Raw genomic sequence first — 27,698 nt, forward strand, 5'->3', positions numbered from 1 at the left:
GGATATTTTTCTTTTCCCTAATTATTCCTTCATGTTGAATTTCAACTTTGAACATGGGAAAAAGGTTTTGCTATTCTGTCTACCAGCTGCTGAAAAATGCATCTTGTCACAAGTGACCTAGCCAGAGTATTCACAGGATTGCATTGCAGCATCTACTCAGTAAGCTGAAAGGTAATTGCTAACAATCTGATGGATTTCTTTATTCATCTTGTGTTTTGTGCAAAGGTTGCATGAGCTGGTCAATAATTACCTAGAGGACACTGACGCCGAGTCTTCACTGGAAATTGGACCTGACATGCGGAAGATTCAGTACTGCTTCCATCTACTAAAGGTCAGCATTTAAGTTATTTAAATTTAGTCTGTTCTCAGTCTATATGATAATTTTATCAAATGACACTGTCACAGATAAGGACATAACTTTGGGACTCAGTAGCGTGTCACTATCAGTAGCACATTTTTATGCTTAATGATGTGATTATACATGAGGAGTCCAGATGAGGTTCAGCTGTGATGAAAGACTGGAGACAATGATTTGTTTTCCTCACAGTTGAGGCAGCAGAGGTGGTCCTGAAAGACATGTCTAAGATTACGAGAGGCATCATTAGGGTAGCTATCAAGAAATTTTTCCCCACAGCAGTAGTGCCTAAAACTAGAGGCCTTATGGTTAGAATAAAGAATAAAAATTTTAGAGAGGATCGGAGGAAATACTTTTCACTCAGAGGATGGCTGGAATTCAGAACACACTGCTCATTTGGGTAGTAGAGAAAGGCATTCATACACTACCAAAGAGTATCTGGATAAGCACCTGCATCACCAAGGCATAGAAGACTATGAATTGAATGAGATTAGTGCAGATAGGAACTTGATGGGCTCAAGGGTCTGTTAAATGTGAAATGATTCCATTACCATAATGGGGTGTGTGTACTCCTCTGAGGTTGGTCTTAGGAGGTCAACCACAAACCCGTAGACAGTGGAGGATTGAAACACAACAGATGGAAGATCAGCAACATTTCAGAGGCATCAGGATACTCCAAACTGCAGTGTTCTTAAAATCAGTGCTGATATCATCACCTATGTCCCTGATGCGTGTGATTCATTACTGATAGTGCCAAATACAGTTTTACAATTACTGTGAATTGAACTGTAAAAGTTTGCAAGTACAATATACTCTGTGTCAAATCACTTTTCAGTCAACATTCTTGCAAAGTACTATTAATATGAATATCTTGACAATTGCACCTTTTATTAAGAGCTGTTGGTCAAAGGTATAAATACTTATTTGTTTTTAACAATTTCTGCATGATTGAACCATTTGAAAGGAACCATTTCAGCCATGATAATATGACTTTAGGACATATAGAGAGGTAGTTACACCCAAGGTGCAGGACACAGGAAACTCGGTGACAGTCAGGAAGGGCAAAGACTTTAAGGAGCCAGTACAGAGTAACCCTGTGGCCATCTCCTTCAACAACAGCTATATCACTCTGAATATTGTTGGGGATTTGACCTAAGAGAGGAAAGTTAGAGGGCACGGGTCTCTGACACTGAGTCTGGCTCTGAGACTCAGAGGGAAGTGGTGAGTGAAGGCATGTTCTGGTGCTAGAGGATTCGTTAGTTAGGGGAACGGACAGGAGGTTCTGTGGGAAAGAACGAGATTCCCAGATGGTACGTTGACTCTTGGGTTCCACCCGGGACATCTCGGATTGAATCTACAGCATTTTTAAGTGGGAGGGTGAACAACCAGAAGTTGCGGTCCATGTAGGTACCAATGACATGGCTAGGACAAGTGACGAGGTTCTGTATAGGATGTTCAGGGAGCTAGGTGCTAAGTTAAAGGGTAAGGACCTCCAGGGTTGTGATCTCAGGACTGCTGTCCATGCCATGTGCTAATGATGCCTGACCATGAAAGATTATCAAGCTTTAATTTGACTAAGGAGTTGGTGTAGGAGAGAGGGCATAAGATTTTTGATCATTGGACTCTCTTCCAGGGAGGTGGGATCTGTGCAGAAGGCATGAATTGCACCTAAACTGAAGGGGGATTAATATCCTAGTGGGAATGTTTGTTAATGCTGCCCGGTAGGGTTTAAACTAGAGTTGCAGGGGGATGGGAACCAGAGTGCCAGAACAGTTAGTGGAGAGGTTGTGGAGGCAGATTTTAGTAAGACCTCAGGCAAAGTTAGGAATCAAAAGGTTGAGCATGGTGTGACTAGTGTCCTGAGCTGCGTATGTTTCACTGTATTGTAGGAAAGGCGGATGATAGTGCAGAAGATGAGGTAGCTGTTTTAAAAAACAGAGGCAATATGTAGTGAGCAGAAGCTATTGATAGGACAAAACTGCAGTCAACAGAATGAGTTGTAACGCCAAAGGTGGACAAAATCGAGAAAGGTAATACAGGACTGAAGGTGTTATTTTTGAATGCGCATAGTATATGGAATAAGGTAGATGAACTTGTAGCACAGTTGTAGATTGGCATGTATGATGTTCTGGGCATCACTGAATCATGGCTGAAAGAAGATGATAGCTGGAAGTTCAATGTCCAAAGATATACAATGTATTGAAAGGACAGGCAGGAAGGAAGAGGGGGCAGTGTTGTTCTGTTGGTAAAATATGAAATCAAATCAAAGAGGTGACATAGGGTCAGAAGATGTTGAATTGTTGTGGATAGAACTAAGGAACTGCAAAGGTATAAGGACCCTGTTGGGAGTTGTATATAGTCCCCTAAATGGTAGCAAGGATGTGGTCTACAAATTACAATGCAGGATAGAAAATGTATGCCAAAAGGGCAATGTTACAGTAGTAATTAGGGATTTCAATATGCAAGTAGATTGGGAAAATTAGGATGGTGCTGGATTCCAAGAGGGGAGGTTTCTAGAATGCTTATGAAGTCGTTTTTTAGAGCAGTTCTTGGTTGAGCCCACTAGGAGATCAGCTATTCTTGATTGGGTGTTGTGCAATGAATCAGAATTGGTTAGAGAGCTTAAGGTAAAAGAACCCTTAGGCGAGTGTGATCATTATATGATTAAATTCACCCTGAAATTTGAGAAAGGGAAGTTAAAATCAGATGTATTATTATTCCAGCGGAGTAAACGGCATTATAGAGGCATGAGTGAGAAGCTGACAGGCATTGATTGGAAAAAAACACTGGCAGGGATGATGGCAGAGAAGCAATGGCTGGAATTTCTGGAAGCAGTTCAGAAAGGACAAGAATTAGTGGGAAGTTAGAAGATTAGGAAGCTTTTAAAACCACAGAAGCTAACTAAAAAGTCATTAAGAAGTTAAAGACAGAATATAAAAGTAAGCTAGCTAATACTGTTAAAGAGGATACCAAAATTTTCTTCAGAATCAAAAAGATAAAAGAGAGGCGAGAATCGATGTCAGACCACTGGAAAATGATGGAGAGTTAGTAATGGGGGGCAAGGAAATGGTGGACAAACCGATAAGTATTTTGCATCAGTCTTCACCGTGGAAGACACTAGCAATATGTGGAATGTCAGGGGTCATGAAGCATGTGAAGTTACTATAACTAGAGAAAAGATTATTGGGAAACTGAAAGGCCTGAAGGCAGCTAAGTCACCTGGACCAGATGGTGTACATCCCAGGGTTCTGAACAAAGTGGGTGAAGAGACTGTGAAGGCATTAGTAATGATCTTTCAAAGTCACTAGGTTCTGGAAGACTGGAAAATTGCAAATGTCACTCTACACTTCAAGAAGGGAGAAAGAGAGAGACAGAAGAAAGAAAACTATAGGCCAATTAGTTTGGCCTAAAACTATAGGCCAGTCAGTGTTTGGGAAGATGTTGGAATCGATTACTGAGGATGAAGTCTCAGGGTACTTGGATGCAAATGATAAAATAGGCCATTGTCAGCATAGTTTCCTCAAAGGAAAATCTTGTCTGTCAAATCTGTTGAAAGTCTTTGAAGAAATAACAGGCAGGATAAACAAAGGAGAATCGGTTGATGTTGTGCACTTGGATTTTCTGAAGGCCTTTGACAAGGTGCCCCACATGAGTCTGTTTAGCAAGCTACGAGCCCATGGTATTACACGAAAGATTATAGTATGGATAAAACAGTGGTTGGCAGCAGGCAATGAGTGGGAATAAAGGGAGCCTTTTATCAGGTTGGCTGCCAGTGACTTTTGGTGTTCCACAGGAGACTAGTTGGGACCGATTCATTTTACATTATCAATGTTTTGGATGCTATAATTGATGGCTTTGTTGCAAAGTTTGCAGATGATATGAAGATAGCTGGAGGGCCAGGTTGTTTTGAGGAAGTAGAGAGGCCACAGAAGTACTTAGATTATGAGAATGGGCAACATGGTATACAAAATACAGTGTTGGGAAGTGTATGGTCATGCATTTTGGTAGATGAAATGAAAGGATTGACTATTTTCTAAATGGAGAGAAACTACAAAAAAACTGAGGGTCAAAGTGACTTTGGAGTCCTTGTGCAAAATTCCCTAAGGGTTAATTTGCAGGTTGAGTCTGTGGTGAGAAAGGCAAATGCAACATTAGTATTCATTTCAAGATGACTAGAATATTAAAGCATAGATGTAATGTTGAGACTTTATAAAACTCTGGTGAGGCCTCTCTTGGAGTAATATAGGCAGTTTTGGGCCGCTTAGAAAGGATATACTGAAACTGGAGAGGGTTCAAAGGAGGTTCACAAAAATGATTCCAGGATTGAAGGCTTGTTACATGAGTAGTATTTGATTGCTCTAGGTCTGTACTCACTGGAATTCAGAAGAATGAGGGGTGACCTCATTGAAACCTATCAAATGGTGAAAAGCCTTGATGGAGTGGATGCAGGGAGGATGTTTACTGTGGTGGGAAAGTCCAAGAGCAGAGCTCACAGCCTCAGAATAGAGGGGTGTCATTTTTTAAATAGAGATGACAGGCAATTTCTTTCGCCAGAGAGTGGTGAATCTGTGCAATTCTTTGCCACATGTAGCTGTGGATGCCAAGTCTTTATTGTATATTTAAGGCAGAGGTTGAGAGTTTCTTGATTGGTCAGCATATGTGAGGATATGGGGAGAATGCAGGGAATGGGAGCTGAGAAGAAGATTGGATCAACCATGATGAAATGATGGAATAGCTTCAATGGGCCAAATGGCCTTATACTGCTCCCACATCTTATAGTGTTGTGCTGTAACTTAACAATTTATTTACTGTGTATCAGCACATGCTGTATTGGGATGATGATGATTCACAGGCCCTATCTTAAATATATCCACCTTGAATTTCTGGAAGGGATCGAGATATTTCAGAATAAGAAAAATTTGATTATCACTAACATATGTCATGAAATTTGTTGTTTTGTGGCAGCAGTACAGTTCAAGACATTAAAACTTACTATAAGTTACAATAATAGATAGACAGCTACAGTAGATACGCCTATGTCAAATGGCACAGCGCATCATGATGATGATGAAGCAGATAGATAGATTTATAGTGCAAATGAGGAATAACGAGGTAGTGTTCATGGGTTCATGGACCATTCAGAAATTTCATTGTTGAGGGGATGAAGTTGTTACTAAAATGTTGACGTGCAGGTACAAAGCAGCCCACTTGATTGGTACCCCTCCACCATCGACGAACAGTTGCAGCAGTGTGTACTATCTACAAGATGCACTGCAACAACTCACCAAAGTTACTAAGGCAGTACCTACCAGACCCACAACCACTACCATCTAGAAGGATGAGAACAGCAGAGACCTGGGAACACCACCACTTGGAAATCCTCTTCCAAGTCACTCACCATCCTGACTTGGAAACATATCCCTGTTCCTTCATTGTCGCTGGGTCAAAAATGTGGAATTCCCTCCTTAACGGCACTGTGTGTGTACTTTCACCTCCGGGACTGCAGCGGTTCTAGAAGGCAGCTCATCACTACCTTCTGAAGGGCAATTAGGGATGGGCAAAAAATGCTGGCTTAGCTGGCGACGCTCACGTCCCATAAATGAATAAATAAATAAAAAGGTCCTGTATCTCCTCCCTAGTGGTAGTAATGAGATGAGAGCATTTCCCTAGTGGTAAGAATCCTTAATAATGGATGTTGTCTTCTTGAAGGACAACCTTTTAAAGATGTCCTCAATGGTGGGGAGGATTGCGCCCATGATGAAACTGAAGCCCACGATGATGACAACCTACTCCAACCTCTTTTGGAGCCTCCATACCGCAGTGATACATCCTGTCAGAATGCTGTACATGGTACATGCCACAGAAATCTTTGTGATTTCAGCAGTATGTTGGGATCAGGATAGACCTTTTGAGATGTTGAAGCCCAGGAACTTAAATTTGCTCACCCATTCCTCAGCTGACCCCTCAGTGAGGGTCTGTGTGTGTTCTTTCAGCTTCCCCTTCTTGAGGTCCACAATCAATTCCTTGGTCTTGCTGACATTGTGCAAGATTGTGCTATGACTCCATTCAACAAGCTAATCTATCTTGCTGCTGTAAGCCAGTTTATTGCCATTGGACATTCAAACAAAACCAGTGGTGTCATCAGTGAAGTTATAAAGTTATGCCTAGCTGCACAGTAGGAGTGTCGAAAGAGTAGAGCACTGAACTATGCCTATGTCCTTGAGGTGTCACTGGTGTTGATCGTCAGCGAGGAGGAGAATGTTATTATCGATCTACACTGACTTTGGTCTCTCACTGAGGAAGTCAAGAATCTCATTGCAGAAGGCAGTACAGAATCCACGTTTTGAAGCTTGTTGATTAGTAATAATGATGGCATTGAATGCCAAGCTGTAATAGATAAACAGCAGCCCGGTGTAGGTATTGCTGCTATCCAGGTGGTTCAAGGCTGAGCAGAGAGCCATTGAGATTATATCCACTGCAGGCCTGTTGTGGTGGCAGGCCAATTGCAGCAGGTCCAGTACTTGCTCAGGTAGGAGTTAATTCTAGCCATGACCAACCTCTCAAAGCACTTCATCACAATAGATGTGAGTGTCAGTTGTTGAGGCAGCTCACCCTGCTCATCTTTGACACCTATATGATTGATGCCCTTTTGAAGTAGGTGACAACCTGTAACTGCAGCAGTGAGACTTTGAAGATCTTATCGATGCTCTCACTGGTGCATTCTTTTGGGTTGAAGCTGCAAAGGTGTCCAGTGCTGTCCAGTAAGTCATACACTGCTCACATTCAATGGACTTTCTGCATGTAAGGAGATACACAGGTAGGCTGTGGTTTGTAGAGTAGGGAGAACTGTCACTCTGTTAGCTCTCTATGGGACATGCATATATGGGCGAAGATATCAGAGGAGGAGTCCATTATTTATAAGGAAAAGTTTGGATTTCATGGAGCTCACACTTATTTGTGCATCGCAAATGATAGCCTGATAATTTTTCACATTAGTGTACACAAGTATTGACTCATGACGTATTTATTGGCCAGGTGCTTTTATTTTTCTAAACCTGTTAAAGGGAGAAGCTGGTCAACTTCCAAAAATAAATCTGGAAAATAGCCAAGTATTTATAATCTCTTCTGAGTAGAATGTGGAATGTTAGGCTTTGGAAAGAAAAGGGCATTATCAGATTATTTACCCACTTACTTTTCTTATTCCAGAGTTTGGTGAAAGAGTTGCAGCAGTGTAGACCGGGCTTGATAATTGAAAATGAAGTCTCACCCCCTGACACCAATGAAGATGTTGTCAACGACGCAGAGATGAAATTAAGAGAATTATTGCAGCAAAGAGATAATGAAATCAGTATCCTTTTTATGTTTGGATTAATCTTCTTGAACTAACAGTTACTTTGGATGTTTTAAAACTCTATCTTTGGCTCTGTCCTTCAATGACACCATCTAAAGGAAGGTTGGTATATTGGTTATATTGTCACATGTACCATAATATAGCAAAACACGTTGTTTTGCATGCAATCTATGCAAATCATTTTATTAGCATAAGGGCTATAAGACATAGGAGCAGAACTGGTCTATTCGGCCCATTGAGTCTGCTCTGCTATTCGATGATAGCTTTACATCAGTGGATTGAGGTAATACGAAATCAGTAAATTTGTAAAATGGTTTATTATTGTCACATACACCAAGGTACAGTGAAATACTTGTCTTGCATGCCATTCATACGAGTAAGTTCATTACAACAGTCTATTGAGGTACTACAAGGTAAAACAGTGCAGGGCATGTCTTTCACACAGAGGGTGGTGAGTGCCCAGAATATGCTGCCAAGGCTTTTGGATAGATACCTAAATGTGCAGAGAATTCAGGGATATTGACATTGTATGGCAGAAGTAGTTAGGCACTTAATTACTCCTTAATTAGTTTAGCACAATGTTATGGGCCCAAGAGCCTGGTCCTATGCTATACTGCTCAATGTTATATTTTCTAGCTGCATACAAAACTCAAGGGAAAGTCATACTAAGGCCCTATATAATTACAACAAATCACCTTTCTTCTATAGTTGAATTTTTTCACAAACAAGGGCAGCACATTTAACCATGTTGGAATATTATTGCTGTATTCTAAGTGGTAATCAATCATGTATCATAACATTACCGCTGCTTCAGCTTTACAGTACTGTGCAAAAAGTCTTAGGCTCATATATATAGCCAGAGTGTCTTAAGATGTATGCACAGTACTGTATTTGTCATCATGGAGTGGAGAGAGAGCTTGTAAATCTGGCGGAAGCAAATAATGTTGGGAATGGCGAATGGTCCAGTGTCACAGGAGAGGTGTGGGACAGGTGGCAGGGAAGGAGTTCCGGGGTGCAGACACCCCCAGCCCTGAGATATCAGGCAAAGCCATTTGATTCCAAACAATTGGTTTATTGATAATTATAGAATGTCTCCCTGGTGCTTCCCCACTCCCTCCCCTCTCCCTTCCCCTAAACCAACCATGATACCCCTCTCCCTGCACTCTCCCGCTTTCTGTCCACAAGAGGGACACAGATCAGAATCAGGTTTATCATCACTTACATAAATCATGAAATTTGTTTTCCTGTATGGCAACAGTACAATGTAAACATACAATTAATATAGGACTCTGCAAAGGTCTTAAGACACCCTAGCTATATATTTACGCCTAAGATTTTTACGCAGTACTGTATATTTCCACAACTAATATTCTCACAGAACACAATCAAGTATCTTCTAAATGTCTTCATAATATCCATTGAATGTTTCCCTGTCTATTATGTTAGCAGTTGTTCTGTTCCTAGTCTCCTACTTTTCAGTGAATAGTTCCTTGTAACATGTTCGATGTTCAGTTTTACTTTGTTAATGTTCCCTTGTGCAGAATATTATATTAAAAAAATCTTCTGGACACCATAAAGCTAGTGCGTATTAAATAACACTGCATGTCTTTTTAATGACTTCATCAACTTAACTAGTCAGAAATGACTTTTAAATATCCATACTAACTCTCTTCTCCACTCATCATTCAAGTGTTCTGTTGCTCTCCCATTGTTGATAGGTTTTATTAACTTTTCCACAAATTACGTTAGCTTTCAACTCTGCAGGTTTTTGGGTCTCCCACCTTTGTGACATCAATTGTTTTTCAATTTGGTATCTAAAGCAAGGGTGGCCAACCTTTCACATTCCATGCGTCAATTTTTTCACACACAAGTTCAGATGCACCTGTTACGTACCCCGTAACTGGGTCACTTACCAGCAAAGATAGAGAGGTCCGTTGAAGTCTGATGGTACTATTTTTAAAAGTCTTTATTTATAACGGGGCACAAAAGTAAGGTTAATACAAACATTCAGATAATATACGTCGTAAATACTCAATCTAAAGCGCGGGTATAGTAATAATCATCAATGAGAAATAGCTCTATCGTTTGTCTAGGGGGAAATATATTGTCCGTTGGAAATATAAGAGTCACTCAGTTCCTGCAGGCTTCTGGTTTTTGAGGACCGCTGGGTTTTCACTTGTTGGAGAGAGAGAGAGAGAGAGAGAGAGATTTGTGAGAAAAAAGAAACTTGCCTGGGTCTTTTGATGAGGCCAATCCGTTGGGTCGGGGGAGTTGGTTCCCCGTTGTTAGTTCAAGAAAATCGTTTCTGTGATACCCGCCACCGGCTCCCAGGCAAGGGAACCGAACGCACGTGGCTTCCTTTAAATGGCTGCCCACTATTACGGGATCGCTAGCGTGTCTTCTGGTGCGTCTAAAGGGGTTGTTCCCCAGACCTTCTTTTATCCTTACTCACGGGGTCTCAGATGTCAATCAGGTTGGGATGATGCAATCTCTCCCTGTCACCCAGCCCATGTTGCCCTGAGGGCTTGCACGTAGCCCAGTCCCCAATCCACAAAGGTGTCTCCAAGAGACAATGGCCGTTATCCGTGGCTTTGTCTTGCTGAGGGGCCAGGACACATTCCAAAACCTTGAGGATTCTCTCTCATTTCCTGGGTCCAAGACCCGAATTAATAGCGATCTTGCGATTCTCAAGAAGGAGGGGGCTGTGGTCATAACACACCATACAACTCTTGTACCCCCATTCAATTCTTGTAAAATATGTTAATATAGACATGTTTAGCATTTTTACATAATATATTGATTTAATATAAAAACAAGATAAACATTACTAACCTTCATGAGACTTTTGAGAAATATATTTTGTTTTCTTTTGATTTCTTCCTTTTTCTTAATCACATATTCTTTCCGTAACTCAGACCAAGCACTAAACTCAGTTTTCCTTCTATTTCAGTCTGATGTTGTGTTTTATAGTGTCTATTAAGATCATGTTTTCTATTATGTGAGAAAGTGTTTTCACAAACAACGTACAACGGTTTTCCTGATGGACCCGCTCTAAATAAGAACTCATTTTCCCACTGTTCATTGAATTCATGCTTGCTATCACTTTCTGCTTTTCTTTTGCTCATTTTCTTTTGCACTGTGATGGGTAACTGAATGTAAAAACAAGGCTTAATTTTTGAAAAATTACAGAACTGCTCATGTTCACAAAGGACGAACAAAGCACAACTCCGTAGCGCACGAGTGTCAATTGTAAACCGACTGGCAAAAACTTGTGACGCACCGCTGGTGCAGACGCCTGGCGCCTCGGTTCAAACAAGTATCAAACGTGTATTGAACAGTTATGGAACAACTGCAGAACAAAAGTCCTTCGTTCCTAGTTTGACTCATTGAACATTTTTTAAAATTGAAAACAGATTAATGTAAAAGAAAGTAACATTCGCCAAAAGATGTGCACAAAATAATAAAATCGCTGAAAATAATTGCTAAGCTTTAGATTTATTCTCAGTAAAACCCATTTCTAGCTCTAAGCTACTTGAATTCTTGTTATAGATTTTTTTTCTACAAATTTTTGCATGAGTAGGCTTCCTTTTTCATTATTATCACTGGGTTGCAATGTGTCACTTCTAATCATCCAATGTGCCACTTCTGGCGCATATAGCTTGGCCATCCCTGATCAAACAATGCTTTACCAAACAATGATTAAAACATTTGTAGTTTACTAGGAATATTTCAGGTTATTCTAGGTTCTTTATCATTGCCATTTTCTTAATTAAATATAATCAACTTCTTCCCATGTCTTATTTTTAGTTTTCTTGTACTAATGGCATTTCATCCATTTCCAGTATTGTCGAAACATATAGGGTAGTCATTTAAATTGCCCATTCCTTCAAATATAACAGTTATCCTCCTTGATTGAATGCTTTAGATATTTTAGTGAACATGTTAAAGAAAGAGAAGAAGAGGGCACAGGATGCCATCAGCAAAATAAACTTAGACAACTATAAGAATATACCTCCCTCTAGTGCCCAGTCCTCAAAGGAGTTCAACGCAAGCCATCAGTCAAAATGCCTTTCTGAAGTTAGATCCACCAGTACCACAAACTCCTCAGAATCTGACTCTGCCTTCATTTGCAGGAGAATAGGTAAGTGCCTTAACATTTGATTGTGTTTTTGAAAATATTTATTTGTTAGTTAATTTTGACAAGCATTCTTTGCATTTCCATCAGTTAATTTCATGGCAATACTTGGTGGTATCCGACTGTCCATTACCCATTACTTGGTGACTACCCAACATAAGCTTCTGAGAGGCCTTGACAGGCTAGATGTTGGGATGTTCCCACTGTGGGGGAGGAAGGCTAGAAGGAGGGACCATAATCTCAGAGTAAATGGCTAGCTACGATATTGAGTTGAGGAGTAATTACTTCTTTTAGAGAGTCTGAACCTTTGGAAATCTACTCTGGAGAGCAGTGGAGTTTGAAGCATTGTGTTTTGGAGATTAAGGTAAGTAGATTTTTGATCTATTGGGGATTGGACAGCTGAGTGCAATTAAAGCCAAAGATCAGATCAGCTGTGATCTAATTGAATAGAAACATAGAAAATAGGTGCAGGAGTAGGCCATTCGACCCTTCGAGCTTGCACCGCCATTCAGTATGATCATGGCTGATCATCCAACTCAAAACCCTGTACCTGCTTTCTCTCCATACCCCCTGATCCCTTTAGCCACAAGGGCCATATCTAACTTCCTCTTAAATATAGCCAATGAACCGTCCTCAATTGTTTCCTGTGGCAGAGAATTCCACAGATTCATCACTCTCTGTGTGAAGAAGTTTTTCCTCATCTCGGTCCTAAAAGGCTTCCCCTTTATCCTTAAACTGTGACCCCTCGTTCTGGACTACCCCAACATCGGAAATAATCTTCCTGCATCTAGCCTGTCCAATCCCTTCAGAATTTTATACGTTTCAATAAGATCCCCCCTCAATCTTCTAAATTCCAGTGAGTATAAGCCTAGTTGATCCAGTCTTTCTTCATATGAAAGTCCTGCCATCCCAGGAATCAATCTGGTGAACCTTCTTTGTACTCCCTGTATGACAAGAATGTCTTTCCTCAGATTAGGGGACCAAAACTGCACACAACACTCTAGGTGCAGTCTCACCAAGGCCTTGTACAACTGCAGTAGAACCTCCCTGCTCCTGTACTCAAATCCTTTTGCTATGAATGCCAACATACCATTTACCTTTTTCACCGCCTGCTGTACCTGCATGCCCACCTTCAATGACTGGTGTACAATGACACCCAGGTCTCGTTGCATCTCCCCTTTTCCTAATCGACCACCGTTCAGATAATAATCTGTTTTCCTGTTCTTGCAACCAAAGTGGGTAACCTCACATTTATCCACATTAAAGTGCATCTGCCATGAATTTGCCCACTCACCTAACCTATCCAAGTCACCCTGCATCCTCTTAGCATCCTCCTCACAGCTAACACTGCCGCCCAGCTTCATGTCATCCGCAAACTTGGAGATGCTGCATTTAATTCCCTCATCTAAATCATTAATATATATTGTAAACAACTGGGGTCCCAGCACTGAGCCTTGCGGTACCCCACTAGTCACTGCCTGCCATTCGAAAAGGTCCCGTTTACTCCCACTCTTTGCTTCCTGTCTGCCAACCAATTCTCTATCCACATCAATACCATACCCCCAATACCGTGTGCTTTAAGTTTGCACACTAATCTCCTGTGTGGGACCTTGTCAAAAGCCTTTTGAAAATCTAAATATACTACATCCACTGGCTCTCCCCTATCCACTCTACTAGTTACATCTTCAAAAAATTCTATAAGATTCGTCAGATATGATTTTCTTTTCACAAATCCATGCTGACTTTGTCCGATGATGTCACCTCTTTCCAAATGTGCTGTTATCACATCTTTGATAATCAACTCTAGCATTTTCCCCACCACCGATGTCAGACTAACCGGTCTATAATTCCCCGGTTTCTCTCTCCCTCCTTTTTTAAAAAGTGGGGTTACATTAGCCACCCTCCAATCCTCAGGAACTAATCCAGAATCTAAAGAGTTTTGAAAAATTATCACTAATGCATCCACTATTTCTTGGGCTACTTCCTTAAGCACTCTGAGATGCAGACCATCTGGCCCTGGGGATTTATCTGCCTTTAATCCCTTCAATTTACCTAACACCACTTCCCTACTAACATGTATTTCCCTCAGTTCCTCCATCTCACTAGACCCTCGGTCCCTTACTATTTCCGGAAGATTATTTATGTCCTCCTTAGTGAAGACAGAACCAAAGTAGTTATTCAATTGGTCTGCCATGTCTTTGTTCCCTATGATCAATTCACCTGTTTCTGATTGTAAAGGACCTACATTTGTCTTGACCAATCTTTTTCTTTTCACATATCTATAAAAGCTTTTACAGTCAGTTTTTATGTTCCCTGCCAGCTTTCTCTCAAAATCTTTTTTCCCTTTCCTAATTAAGCCCTTTGTCCTCCTCTGCTGGTCTCTGAATTTCTCCCAGTCCTCAGGTGTGCTGCTTTTTTTGCTAATTTTTATGTTTCTTCTTTGGACTTGATACTATTCCTAATTTCCCTTGTCAGCCATGGGTGCACTACCTTCCCTGGTTTATTCTTTTGCCAAACTGGGATGAACAATTGTTGTAGTTCATCCATGCGATCTTTAAATGCTTGCCATTGCACATCCACCGTCAACCCTTTAAGTATCATTTGCTTGTCTATCTTAGCTAATTCACGTCTCATACCTTCAAAGTTACCCGTTTTTAAGTTCAGAACCTTTGTTTCTGAATTAACTATGTCACTCTCCATCTTAATGAAGAATTCCACCATATTATGCTCACTGTTACCCAAGGGGCCTTGCACGACAAGATTGCTAACTAACGCTATTACTAAGAATAGCGGGCTTGGGAAGTGGCATTGATTACTATTCTCCTAATTCTTAAGTTGAAACTTAATTTTTCAATGGTGTGAAATTCAGTTTGCTCAATGAACAATACTGTGGATCAGAGTAGTATGATCTAGAATGCATGTTCAAAGATTGTATTTTAAGTCAAATAATCCAACAATTGTTGACTATTTTCTAATCTTAATTGATTAATTTATTTTTTTCTGAAGTCAGCCAGTTACAAAACTGAATTACTGTACCAGCTGATATTGTTGCCTTCAATGGAATATATTTATGAATGAAATTAGTAAATAAATATTGGTGATTTTGAGTATAATTTCTCAAACTCCTGTAAGTATGGAAAACCTGCTGGTTTAGCCACTCACAAAGTCTTAGTAACTAACAATTTTGTTCAATTTTTCTTTTGGTATATTGGTGAAGAGTGAAGGTGAGTTTAAGGAAATCTTTGATGAGGTGAAAAAATAGGTTGAATAAAGCCCCTTACCAAAACAGAGTTTACATTATCTGACAAAGCTGTTTTATTGAAGCTCAAATTATCTGTGCAAGTTTGGAGTCATTTCAAGAAAGGAAATGAAAAAAGTGCAAATAAAGGAAAGATTGAGTATATCTAATAAATGCCATTATACTGTGTTTAGGAAGGATCTTTCGATCTACATGTAGCCCTGCTTCTGCACCATCTAGCAAAACGACACTTACTTTAGGTTTTCTATGTTTCTCATGCCATGGGCTTTCCATCAATTCTCAGGAATCCCCAGAACAAGCTCATGGTTACTGGGAGGAGAGCTACCAAAGGCTATGGTTGAAGACTCAAGTTAAGTTAGAGGTCCATCCAATTCTTAGTGTCCTTGCAATACCTTGTTTCCCTACATCAGGACGTGAACCAGGGACTGGGTCTGTTTGATTTGTTTTGAATTATATTATTAATCCAGCAGTTGGATCAAAATTCAGTAGAATCAGTAACAATACTTTTGCAGCAATGTCTGCTGGAGTTTAAGAATGTGAATTAACTCAGCCATTACAAAGCGCTATTAAAATGGGCTATTCCAATTATAACCTCGTACAACAAACAAACAAGCTGTTTGGTATTCTTGAATCTTTTGTTTATGCTCTACACTCGCTTCCTTCTATTATCCATTCATATCACACTACCCAAGTATTAAGTGCTTGTTTTTTCAGTGTTATCTATTTCAACAACTCTTGGTCGAAATAAATTGTGATTCCATCGCTCTCGAATATATTAATTGCTATCCCTTTCATAATTGCAGCTTTGTACACACTTAATGCAAACATTTTCTTCATCTCTACCTCTTCAGATCCATTAAAGTGAAAATCAGGAGGAAGAGAGTCATAGATTTATGCAGGATGCAGTAAGCCCTTTGACCCAACTCATCCATGCTGACAGGGTGCCTTCCTGAGCTAGTACTGTTTGCTTGCATTTGGCTCATATCCCCCCAAACCTTTCCAATCCATGTACCTATCCAGAAGTCTTGTATGCAATGTAATTGTATTCAGTTTACTGTTCCCTGTGGTAGGTCATTCCATATAACCACCACCCCCTTTGTGAAAAAGATGCCCCTCAAGTGCCCTTCAAATCTTTCCCATTTCTTTAACATATGCCATCTAGTTTTAGACTCCCCTACCTGGGGCAAAAGACTCTGACCATCCACCTTACCTGTGTCTCTCATGAGCTATGTGTCTCTCAAGGTGAGTGGGAGGACAGATGATTGGGAAATTTTTAAGGAACAACAGAACTTAACTAAAAAGGCAATACGGGGAGAAAAAATGAGGTACGAACGCAAGCTAGCAGGGAATATAAAGGAGGATAGCAAAAGCTTTTTTAGGTATGTGAAGAGAAAGAAGATAGGTAAGAACAATGTTGGGCCCTTGAAGAATGAATTGGGTGAAATTGTTATGGGAAACAGAGAAATGGCAGAATTTAATAAGTACTTTAGATCTGTCTTCACCAAGGAAGACACAGGCAATCTCCCAGATGTATGGATGGGCCAAGGACATAGGGTAACAGAGGAAATGAAACAGATTGATATTAGGAAGGAAACGGTGATGCGTAGACTGATGGGACTGAAGGCTGACAGATCCCCAGGTCCAGATGGTCTACATCCTAGGGTACTAAAGGAGGTGGCCCTTGAAATTGCGGATGCATTGGTAATCATTTTCCAATGTTCTTTAGATTCAGGATCAGTTCCTGAGGATTGGAGAATGACTAATGTTATCCCACTTTTTAAGAAAGGAGGGAGGGAGAAAACAGAGAACTATCGACCTGTCAGCCTGACATCGGTGGTGGGGAAGATGCTAGAGTCCATTATTAAAGATGAAATAGTGGCATATCTAGATAGCAGTGATAGGATTGGGCTGAGCCAGCATGGATTTAGCAAGAGTAAATCATGCTTGACTAATCTATTGGAGTTTTTCGAGGATGTAACCAGGAAGTTAGACAAGGGAGATCCAGTGGATGTAGTGTACCTCGATTTTCAGAAAGCATTTGATAAGGTCCCACATAGGAGATTGGTGGGTAAAATCAAAGCTCATGGCATTGGGGGGGGGGGGGGGGGGAAGACATTGACATGGATAGAAAACTGGTTGGCAGATAGAAAGCAAAGGGTAGCGGTGAATGGGTGTTTCTCGGAATGGCAGGTGGTGACTAGTGGGGTGCCACAGGGCTCGGTATTGGGACTACAACTGTTTACGATTTACGTCAATGATTTAGATGAAGGCATTGAGAATAACATCAGCAAATTTGCTGATGATACGAAGCTGGGTGGCAGTGTGACATGTGATGAGGATGTTAGGAGAATTCAGGGTGACTTGGATAGGCTGGGTGAGTGGGCTGATACTTGGCAGATGATGTTTAATGTGAATAAGTGTGAGGTTATCCACTTTGGGAGTAAGAACAGGAAGGCAGATTATTATCTGAACGGTGTAAAGTTAGGTAAGGGAGAAATACAAAGAGATCTAGGAGTCCTTGTTCATCAGTCACTGAAGGTGAATGAGCAAGTGCAGTAGGCAGTGAAGAAGGCTAATGGAATGTTGGCCTTTATTACAGAGGGAATTGAGTACAAGAGCAAGGAAATCCTCTTGCATTTGTACAGAGCCCTGGTAAGACCACACCTTGAGTATTGTGTACAGTTTTGGTCTCCAGGGTTAAGGAAGGACATCCTGGCTGTAAAGGACATGCAGCGTAGATTCACGAGGTTAATTCCTGGGATGTCCGGACTGTCTTACGCAGAGAGGTTAGAGAGACTGGGCTTGTACACGCTGGAATTAAGGAGATTGAGAGGGGATCTGATTGAAACATGTAAGATTATTAAGGGATTGGACAAGATAGAGGCAGGAAATATGTTCTAGATGCTGGGAGAGTCCAGTACCAGAGGGCATGGTTTGAGAATAAGGGGTAGGTCATTTAGGACAGAGTTAAGGAAAAACTTCTCCCAGAGAGTTGTGGGGGTCTGGAATGCACTGCCTTGGAAGGCAGTGGAGGCCAATTCTCTGGATGCTTTCAAGAAGGAGCTAGATAGGTATCTTATGGATAGGGGAATCAAGGGATATGGGGACAAGGCAGGAACCGGGCATTGATAGTAGATGATCAGCCATGATCTCAAAATGGTGGTGCAGGCTCGAGGGGCCGAATGGTCTACTTCTGCACCTATTGTCTATTGTCTATTGAGCCTCTATAAGGTTTTTAAAATCATAAGGCAGCAGTTTATGAATCAGCTGAAAAATATGCAATCTGCTGACTCATAAACAGCTTGCTGCCTAACACAGCAAATATTTATTTGAAAGGAAATTAATTTTTAATCCAACAGTGAGTAGAAAGAATATTAAGTAGTTATATATGGGAGGAATAATACTGTAAGCTGAAGTCTATCAGAATAACTTGTTTCTATTGTCTTTTACTGCATTTACCATCAAGTTCTGTCTCCTGTCTTTTTCCAGGCTGCACAGACTTGTTTTCTAGATAAATTAGAAATGAAATTCAGTGGGGAGAGATTTAGAAAGTGCCCAGAAATGAAAAATCAGTTTAAGTCAAAAATATTATGGAGCATAGAAATAGCAGGGTTGTGCAGATGAGTGTATGGCTGGAGACATAGTGCCAAGGAAAGAATTTTGGTTTCTTGGGACAGTGGTACTGGATCTGAAGATGGTGAATCTTGTACAGTCCCAAAAGTATCGTATCTCAGCATGTTCAGAGCCAATACCTTTTTGTGGAGGTTTTACTGCTTCTAGATTTGGAAGGAAGACAAATAGGGTTGGAAATGGAAGGCAAAGATTAGGAAGGGGTTTCAAAGGCAGAATAAATAATGGTTGAGAAATAGACAGTAAGTTTAGTTATGCTTAATGATATATACCTAAATATAAGGATTGAATTGAGTTAGGTAGAGGAGATAACAGTGCAGATTGTCATGTTTCAGTATGAATTATAAATATTATTGATTCATGGCTTAAATATGGATAGGAATGGCAGTTTAATGCTTTTACGAGTTCTCAGATGAGATAGAGGGATTAAGAGAAGGAGTGGGAGGAGTGGTTGGTAATGTTGATTAAAGGAACAATTGAGGTGGTGAAAAGCGATGATATGTGTAAAAGGTGATCAAATGAGGCTATGTCAGTTGAACTAAAACGCAAACAGTCCATTGGGTGTGAACCTGATGAAGCCCAACAAGATGAGATGAGGCTCCAGACAGCTTAGGGGAATCAAACTAGGAAACTGGAAGTAGTATCAGTATTGGACAACGTTTGTGCTAATGTTGTATCTGAGCTAAATTTAGCATAATGTGGAAAAGGACGCTTTGCTTGGCAATTGAGGGCCAAGTTTGATACTGCAGAAAAATAATGGTGGTCAGGTAAATTAGACAGAAAAATGTCAAATGGAATTCAATCCAGAGAAGACTGATGTAATTCATTTTGGGAGATGCATTTACAGGGAGATACTCATCAACTTAGTGGATACTGAGCACAGTGATATAGCAGATGGTGCTGCCACCTGACAGCTGTAGGTTTGATCCTGGATGTTGGTGCTGTCTGCGTGAAATTTGCTTGTTTTCGCTGCGATCATGTGGATTTCCTCTGGATGTTTTGGTTTTTTCTCGTATCCTAAAGGCATGGTTGGTTAGTTAATTGGCTTCTGTAGGTTACCCTAGTAACGTCATGTCTCAGTCAAAAGATAACAACTACCTCTTTTTGGCCATATTATTTTCCCGTATCAGAGAAGTTATCTTTTTGTTCCACCTATCACCTTCCCCCACCTCTTGGCCACCACAACTAACCTGTTTTTCTTTTCATTCTCAATTCTGATGGAAGATCTCAAATCTGAAATATTAACGGTTCTCTTTCTACGGAAGTCCCCTAACTTACTAAGATTTTCCTGCAGTTTTTGTTTAGGATATCCTGCATCTGTGTTTCTCTTTTCATTTGTCTCTAGTATGGGTGCATGGTGGAAGAATAAGAGAGAAGTTGATGAGCAGGTACCTCTAAGAGGACCACAATCTTGTTGTGGCTCAGAGGCTTGCGTGCCTCAATGGCCCAGAGAGTATATTGACTGGAGTCAGGGCTTTATGCTTTGGCTCTTGGTAGGGTCACGCATGCCAAACAGGTCAAAGGGTAGAGGCCAGGCTAATAGTGGCCCATCAGTCCTCCAGGTTCGGGGATTCAGCACAGGGCTAAAAACCCTAACGGGTGAAACAAAGTTGTTACAGAAACAGCAATGAAGAATCATCCTACATCTGAGTGCAATGGTATTCCTGAGTCTCCATCCAGGACTTGCATGACTGACAGTCGTGAACACCAAGAGGAGGGTACTGACATATGAAGGAAGCCCTGAACAACACCAGAGATGGAGGACCTTCATTGCTGCCCTAAACACCAGTGGCAATCAGTAAGTGATAAGCATATGAGAGAATAGATTGAAAGGGACTACCTGGGGGAATAGGACTGATGGGAGTGTTCTGAAAGCCCAGCATGGATTCAATAGACTGAAAAGCCCTCTTCTTTGGGATAAGGTAATATTGCGGCGACCCACTTCCTAGCGCACTCGAACCGACTCACAAATAGCCAGCGCGCCAGCACAAAGGCCAGTCCCAAAAGGGCGCCAGGTCTGCTTCACCAACAAAGGGAAAAGCCCGCGGGGGACTGTGAGTACGTGCCCCCTACAGCATCTGCGCGCGGGACAGGACTGTGAATACGTGCCCCCTACAGCATCTGCGCCCGGGAAGGGCGGGATCAGGGAGGCTTTAAAGCGAGGCCGTGAAGTTCGAATAAAATCTTCTTTTAACTGCAGTTTACGGACTCCGTGTCATTATTTCAGCGTTGCGTGTAGCACACCGCTACAATTGGTGACCCCGACGGCCCAAACGATATTTGAGCCGAAGATGAACGACACCGCATCTGTTCATGCAGTTTCGTTGAAACTGCCAAGCTTCTGGACGCTGCGACCTCACCTATGGTTCCAGCAAGCAGAAGCCCAATTCCACGTTCAGCAGATAACCTCGGAGGACACACGTTACTACTACGTGGTAAGCTCCCTCGACCAGGACACAGCGGCCCAGGTTGAGGAGTTCATACAGTCTCCCCCAGCGGACGGCAAATATACGGACTTCAAAACCCTGCTCATAAGGACTTTCGGACACTCACGGCGCGAGCGAGCTGCCCGCTTACTGCACCTGGGTGGTTTGGGGGACAGACCTCCATCGGCTTTAATGAATGAGATGTTGTCTCTGGCCGGCGGACACAAGCCCTGCCTCATGTTTGAGCAGGCATTCCTGGAGCAGCTGCCCGAGGACATACGCCTGCTGCTGTCCGACGCGGATTTCAGCGACCCCCGGAAGGTGGCAGCCCAGGTGGACTTGCTGTGGAACGCCAAGAAGGAGAGTGGGGCGTCCATCGCACAGATCACCAGGCCACGCTCCCAGCAGCAAACCAGACCAGGCCTGGCCACAGAGCCCGCTAACCCCAGAGGCAGGGGTGAGGAGACCATCGAACAATGGTGCTTCTACCACCAGTGGTGGGGCGCAGAAGCCTGCCGCTGTCGCCCGCCCTGCAAGTTCCCGGGAAACGCCAGGGGCCAGCCGCCGCTGATGGCTATGGCGGCTGGCCATCGGGATAGCCTCCTGTATGTGTGGGACAAGCGGTTGGGACGCTGTTTTTTGGTCGACACCGGTGTCGAGATCAGCGTCTTACCTCCGACGAGTTACGACACCCGCAACAGGGCACCGGGTCCCACCCTGAGGGCCGTGAATGGCAGCACAGTAAGGACCTACGGCACCCGTACGGTGCGGCTACAGTTGGGTTCCAGCCGGTTCACGTGGGACTTCACACTGGCCGCCGTAGCCCAACTGCTTCTGGGTGCGGATTTTTTGCGGTCTCACAGTCTGCTGATCGACCTGCCCAGGCAGAGACTGGTCCACGCCGAGACCTTTCAAACGTTCTCCCTGGGAGAAGCCCAGTTGCCCGCCCCACACCTCGACTCCATCACGCTGTCCGACAACGACTTCACCAGAGTCCTGGCAGATTTCCCATCGGTTCTGGCACCGCAGTTCACGGCAGTCATGCCCCGACACAGCGTACAGCACCACATCCCGACCCAGGGACCACCCCTCCACGCCCGTGCTCGAAGGCTTTCCCCGGACAAGCTCCGACTGGCGAAGGAGGAGTTCAAGAGGATGGAGGAATTGGGGATCATACGGCGGTCCAACAGCCCATGGGCCTCCCCCCTGCACATGGTGCCCAAAGCAACAGGGGGCTGGAGACCATGCAGCGACTACCGCAGGCTGAACGAGGCTACAACACTGGACCTATGCCGCACATTCAGGACTTTGCAGCGAACCTGCCATAGGATTACTAAAGACAGGGCAACCCCTCTGCCCGTCAAGGTAGACGCGGTCTGCTATTTCCCCCGACCCAACACAATCAAAGGCCTTCAGGAATTCGTGGGTATGGTGAATTTCTACCACCGCTTCCTCCCTTCAGCTGCCCGAATCATGTGCCCCCTGTTCGTCCTGATGTCGGGTAAGGGCAAGTACATTACCTGGGACAAGGAGTCCGCCGCCGCTTTCATTAAAACCAAAGAAGCCTTGACAAATGCCGCGATGCTAGTGCACCCCAGAATGGACGTCCCTACCGCCCTCACAGTGGACGCATCTAACACGGCAGTCAGTGGAGTGCTGGAACAACTCATCGAGGGTCGCTGGCAACCCCTGGCGTTTTTCAGCAAACACCTACGACCACCCGAGCTCAAATACAGTGCTTTCGACCGGGAACTGTTGGCGCTATACCTGGCAATCCGGCATTTCAGGTACTTCTTAGAAGGTAGGCCCTCCACCGCGTTCACGGACCACAAGCCGCTTACCTTTACGTTCACGAAGGTGTCCGACCCCTGGTCGTCCCACCAGCAGCGCCATCTGTCCTACATCTCTGAATACATGACGGATGTCCGGCATGTCTCGGGTAAGGACAATGTCGTGGCGGACGCGCTCTCTCGCCCTAACATTCATGCCCTTTCCCAAGGGGTAGACTTTGAGGCGCTGGCAGAGGCGCAGCAGGCAGACGAGGAGATCCCTAGTTACAGAAACACAGTCTCCGGTTTTGCAGCTCCAGGACCTCCCCGTAGGCCCAGGTGAGAGGACCCTACTCTGTGACGTCACCACCGGCCAACCCCGTCCCGTTGTCCCAGCAAACTGGCGGCGACGCGTTTTCGACTCCATTCATAACTTAGCTCACCCCTCCATCAGGACAACTGTCCGGATGGTCTCCAGCAGGTTCGTTTGGCACGGACTCCGCAAGCAGGTCAGTGAATGGGCCGAAACGTGCATGCACTGCCAGACGGCCAAGGTGCAGCTGCACACCAAAGCTCTGCCGCAGCAGTTCCACCCCATGCACCGGCGTTTCGACCACATTCATGTGGATATCGTGGGCCTTCTGCCAGTGTCGCGCGGAACGCGGCACCTCCTCACAATCGTGGCGGTCACCAGTTCACCAGATGGCCAGAGGCGATCCCGCTCACTGAAACCACCTCCGAATCTTGCGCCCGGGCACTGATCACCACCTGGGTGTCCCGCTTTGGTGTACCGGCCCACATTACCTCCGACAGAGGCGCCCAATTCACCTCCAGCCTGTGGTCAGCTATGGCCAGCCTTTTAGGGACACAGCTGCACCACACAGCTGCCTACCACCCACAGTCGAATGGCCTGGTGGAGCGTTTCCACCGTCACCTAAAGTCGGCTCTCATGGGCCGTCTGCGAGGAGCTAACTGGGTGGGCGAACTTCCCTGGGTCCTACTTGGCATCCGCACGGCACCCAAAGACGATCTGCACACCTCCTCGGCCAAGTTGGTGTACGGCGCACCCCTGGTCGTCCCAAGGGAGTTCATACCAGCCCCAAGGGGGCACGAGGAAGAACCCGCAGCAGTCCTGGGAAGACTACGCGAGAGGCTCGGCAACCTGGCCCCCATATCCACTTCGCAGCATGGGCAGAACCCGACCTGCGTACCCAAAGACCTGCAGAACTGTAAGTTTGTGTTTGTACGAAGGGGCGGGCATCGACCACCGCTGCAACGGCCCTATGAGGGGCCGTTTACAGTGATCAGGAACAATGGATCCATGTTCGTGCTGGACGTTGGGGGGAGAGAGGTTTTCACGGTGGTCCGACTCAAACCGGCCCATGTGGACGTGGCGCAACCGGTCGAGTTCCTGGCACCGCGGCGCAGAGGCCGGCCTCCCAAACAGGGTCCGGCCCAGACTGTGGACATTGGGGGTGTATCGCTGGTCCTGGGGGGGGGGGTTATGTGGCGACCCACTTCCTAGCACACTCGAACCGGCTCACAAATAGCCAGCGTGCCGGCATAAAGGCCAGTCCCAAAAGGATGCCAGGTCTGCTTCACCAACAAAGGGAAAAGCCCACGCAGGACTGTGAGTACGTGCCCCCTACAGCATCCGCACGCGGGACAGGACTGTGAATACGTGCCCCCTACAGCATCCGCGCCCGGGGAGGGCGGGATCAGGGAGGCTTTAAAGCAAGGCCGCAAAGTTCAAATAAAATCTTTTTTTAACTGCAGTTTACCGACTCCATGTCGTTATTTCAGCGTTGCGTGTAGCACACCACTACAATATGTTAAATAAATGTAAAAAAATGTAAGATAGAGGAATTGCAGGACCTTGCAACCGCAAAATTGGGGTATAGAATCTAAACTGTGATAAGGCTAATTTTAATAGACGGCTAAGTTTCTTAGCAGAAGTAGTTAAATAGTTTCATGAGGTGAATCAGTCTAAGAGTAATTTAAGAAAGGGATTCAGGGGAACTATGTTCCGAGAAATAAAGCAAAAGGTGGTTTTGTCAAATCTAGAAGATAAGATACAAATCAGGACAAGGCAAAACAGAGAAGATACACTGTATGCTACAGTTTAATATTGCAGAAATCCTAAAAAGTGTATTCAAAGTGTAGGAGTGAATTTAAAAGGAAAAGTATGAAACCCCAGAGAGGGCATAAAATCCAAAGACTTTTTCTTATATAAAAGGAGCAAGAGGATATAGTGTTCTTGAAGATACAACAATGGAGGCTGACATTTGTTATAGTCTGCATCGATTTTAGGAAGATGTTTGACATACTTCATAATGGTGGGTAAAAACATTTAAATCTTAAGGAGAATAGAAAATTTGATCTGGTTAATCCATGGTAAGAATCAAAGGAAAATGGTTTATTTATGACTGGAAAATCAATGGGGTTCAAACTATACAACAGTCAATCAACTGCTTATTAATAGGTGAATGGTTCGTTCAATCATAGGGTAAGTCGATTAGGCCTGCTGTGTGCAGAAGGCACTCCCTTTCGGTGCAGGCTTTCAAGTGTGCATATTTTCCTTCTCAGGGGCCCAATTCTTAGCTCCCACGCTGTAAATTGTCCAACATATACTGGTACTAACAAAACTCAGTAAAAATATTTAATAATACTACTCAGTTGTAGTTCTTGTACCATGCATACATAACAGTAGATATTACTGATTATTACTTAACAGTAGGGATTATAGATCTGAAGATATGCAGACTATAGAAATTCACAGAAGAAACTTACTAAAATAATTTCAGGGTGAGTGACTAGTTGTGTGGATAAACTAGAAGAACCAGAGGTTCAATCACAAACAAGAGAAAATCTGAAGATTCCAGAATACCAAACAACACATACAAAATGCAGGCCAGGCAACATCTATAGAAAAAAGTACAGTTGATGTTTTGGGCCGAGACCCTTCGTCAGGACTAACTGAATAGAAAGATAGTAAGAGGAAAAAATTACCTCTTACTATCTTTCTTTTTAGTTAGTCCTGACGAAGGGTCTCGGCCCGAAACGTCGACAGTGCTTCTCCCTATGGATGCTGCCTGGCCTGCTGTGTTCCAGCAGCATTTTGAGTGTGTTGCTTGAATTTCCAGCATCTGCAGATTTCCTCGTGTTTGCTATTTAAAACTGTGAAGAGTATAGACAGATTAGATGAAGAAACATTGTCCACTGGCAGACAGATCACTGACTTGGGATGAAACTGACTGGCAAGAAAAAACACACTGATGTAAATAAAAATAAATTGACAGTTTGTATGGGTAGGATCAGGAATAGATATGAAGACAGAATCAGTTGTAATACTGTGAATGGATAAGTAACTAAAAGGAAAGAATTAGCAGAGATACAGAAAGAGGGCACAGAAAGGGGACTGGAGGCACAAGAGACTGCAGATGTTGGGATCTGAAGCAACAAGCAGTCTGCTGCAGGAGCTCAGCTGGTTGAGAAACATCTGTGACAGGAAAGTGAATGTTGATGTTTTACATCAAAACCCTGCAGCAGAGTGGAGGGGTGAGACAGGAACCAGAGGTCATTGTTGGATTGAAGAGGGGTGAATGATGACATGTGCCAAGTGGAGGAGGGAAGAGTTGGAGATGGGCGAGAAGAAATAGTTGGATGATAAATGAAGGCAGACATAAAAAAAAGGGAGTCAAATTGAGGTAGATTGGTGAAGGTGCTGACAGCTAGGATGGTGAGAAGCAGAAACTCAAAGGCTACCTTTTGTGAGATTTGTTGGTTTCCTCAATCAACTAATGAACTGAATGACCTCCTTCCATGCTGTAACCATTCTATGGTACTGAATGAAAAATGCTTCTGAGACAGCTTTGTTGAAGATTTGTGAGCTTGGTCTACATTGTAATGTAGAGAACATTTCAAGTAATAAGAGAAAAAAAGTAAGGTACAAAAATTTTGTATTTGGTTAGACTACATTTGGAGTATTTTGTACAGGTCTGGCCACTGCATGACAGAAAAGATGTGGAGGATCACAGAAACCTGAAGTCTTACACCTCCAGTTTAAGAACAGTGACTTCTTTCTAACCATCAGTCTTGAACCTACCAGCACAACCCTAGTCACTACAGTTTAGCAATACTATAGCCACTTTGAACCTATTGCACTAAAGCAGTCTTCGTGGTTTTTAAAAATTTGTCCTTTTCTGTAAAAATTGTGCATGATATATATTTAATTGATGTTTTTCTTATGAATGTTGCCGATGTGATGCTGCTGCAAATACGTTTTTCATTGCACTTGTGCATACACTTAAAGCATAAACGCTACTTTAGCTTTGATTTTGACTTTACCGTTTCTGGGGAGAATGCAGATGTTCATCAAGATGATGCCTATATTAAAGAATATTAGCTGTCAGGAAAGGTGGACATACTTTCTCTGGAGCATCGGAGACTGAAGTGGAGACCTGAGAGAAGTGTGTAAAATTGTGAGAGTCCTAAGTAGGGTAGATATTTTCAACAAATATCAAAGACCAGAGAGCATATGTTTAAGAGGGACGGGAGATTTATGAAGCAAGTTTTCGGGGGAGTGGTTGAAGCAAATAATATGGCAATATTTAAGGGGCATTGAGACAGGTACATAGGAGATGGTGGGATATAGACCATGTGCAGGCAGAGGTGGAATTATTTTATATTGGCATCATGTTAGGCATAGGCATTGTGGGCCAATGGTTTGACCAAGGTACGACTAACTCACAAATTTTGCTGGTTCCATTTCCC

The 27,698-nt window shown here is 43.2% G+C and overlaps 1 protein-coding gene across 6 annotated transcripts in view; it reads left to right on the top strand.

Moving 5' to 3' along the window:
• The window catches only part of kif6 (kinesin family member 6), a 569,609-nt gene that overhangs the window by 189,907 nt on the left and 352,004 nt on the right, over positions 1 to 27,698 (top strand). For all 6 annotated transcript variants that reach the window (XM_073056062.1, XM_073056057.1, XM_073056056.1 and 3 more), the window contains 3 exons: positions 226 to 331; positions 7,562 to 7,703; positions 11,632 to 11,847. In XM_073056062.1, the coding sequence (XP_072912163.1) occupies positions 226 to 331; positions 7,562 to 7,703; positions 11,632 to 11,847 (464 nt within the window). The remainder of the gene's footprint in view (positions 1 to 225; positions 332 to 7,561; positions 7,704 to 11,631; positions 11,848 to 27,698) is intronic.

Source organism: Hemitrygon akajei, chromosome 9, assembly GCF_048418815.1.
Source record: "Hemitrygon akajei chromosome 9, sHemAka1.3, whole genome shotgun sequence".
In the NCBI taxonomy this organism is placed as follows: domain Eukaryota; kingdom Metazoa; phylum Chordata; class Chondrichthyes; order Myliobatiformes; family Dasyatidae; genus Hemitrygon; species Hemitrygon akajei.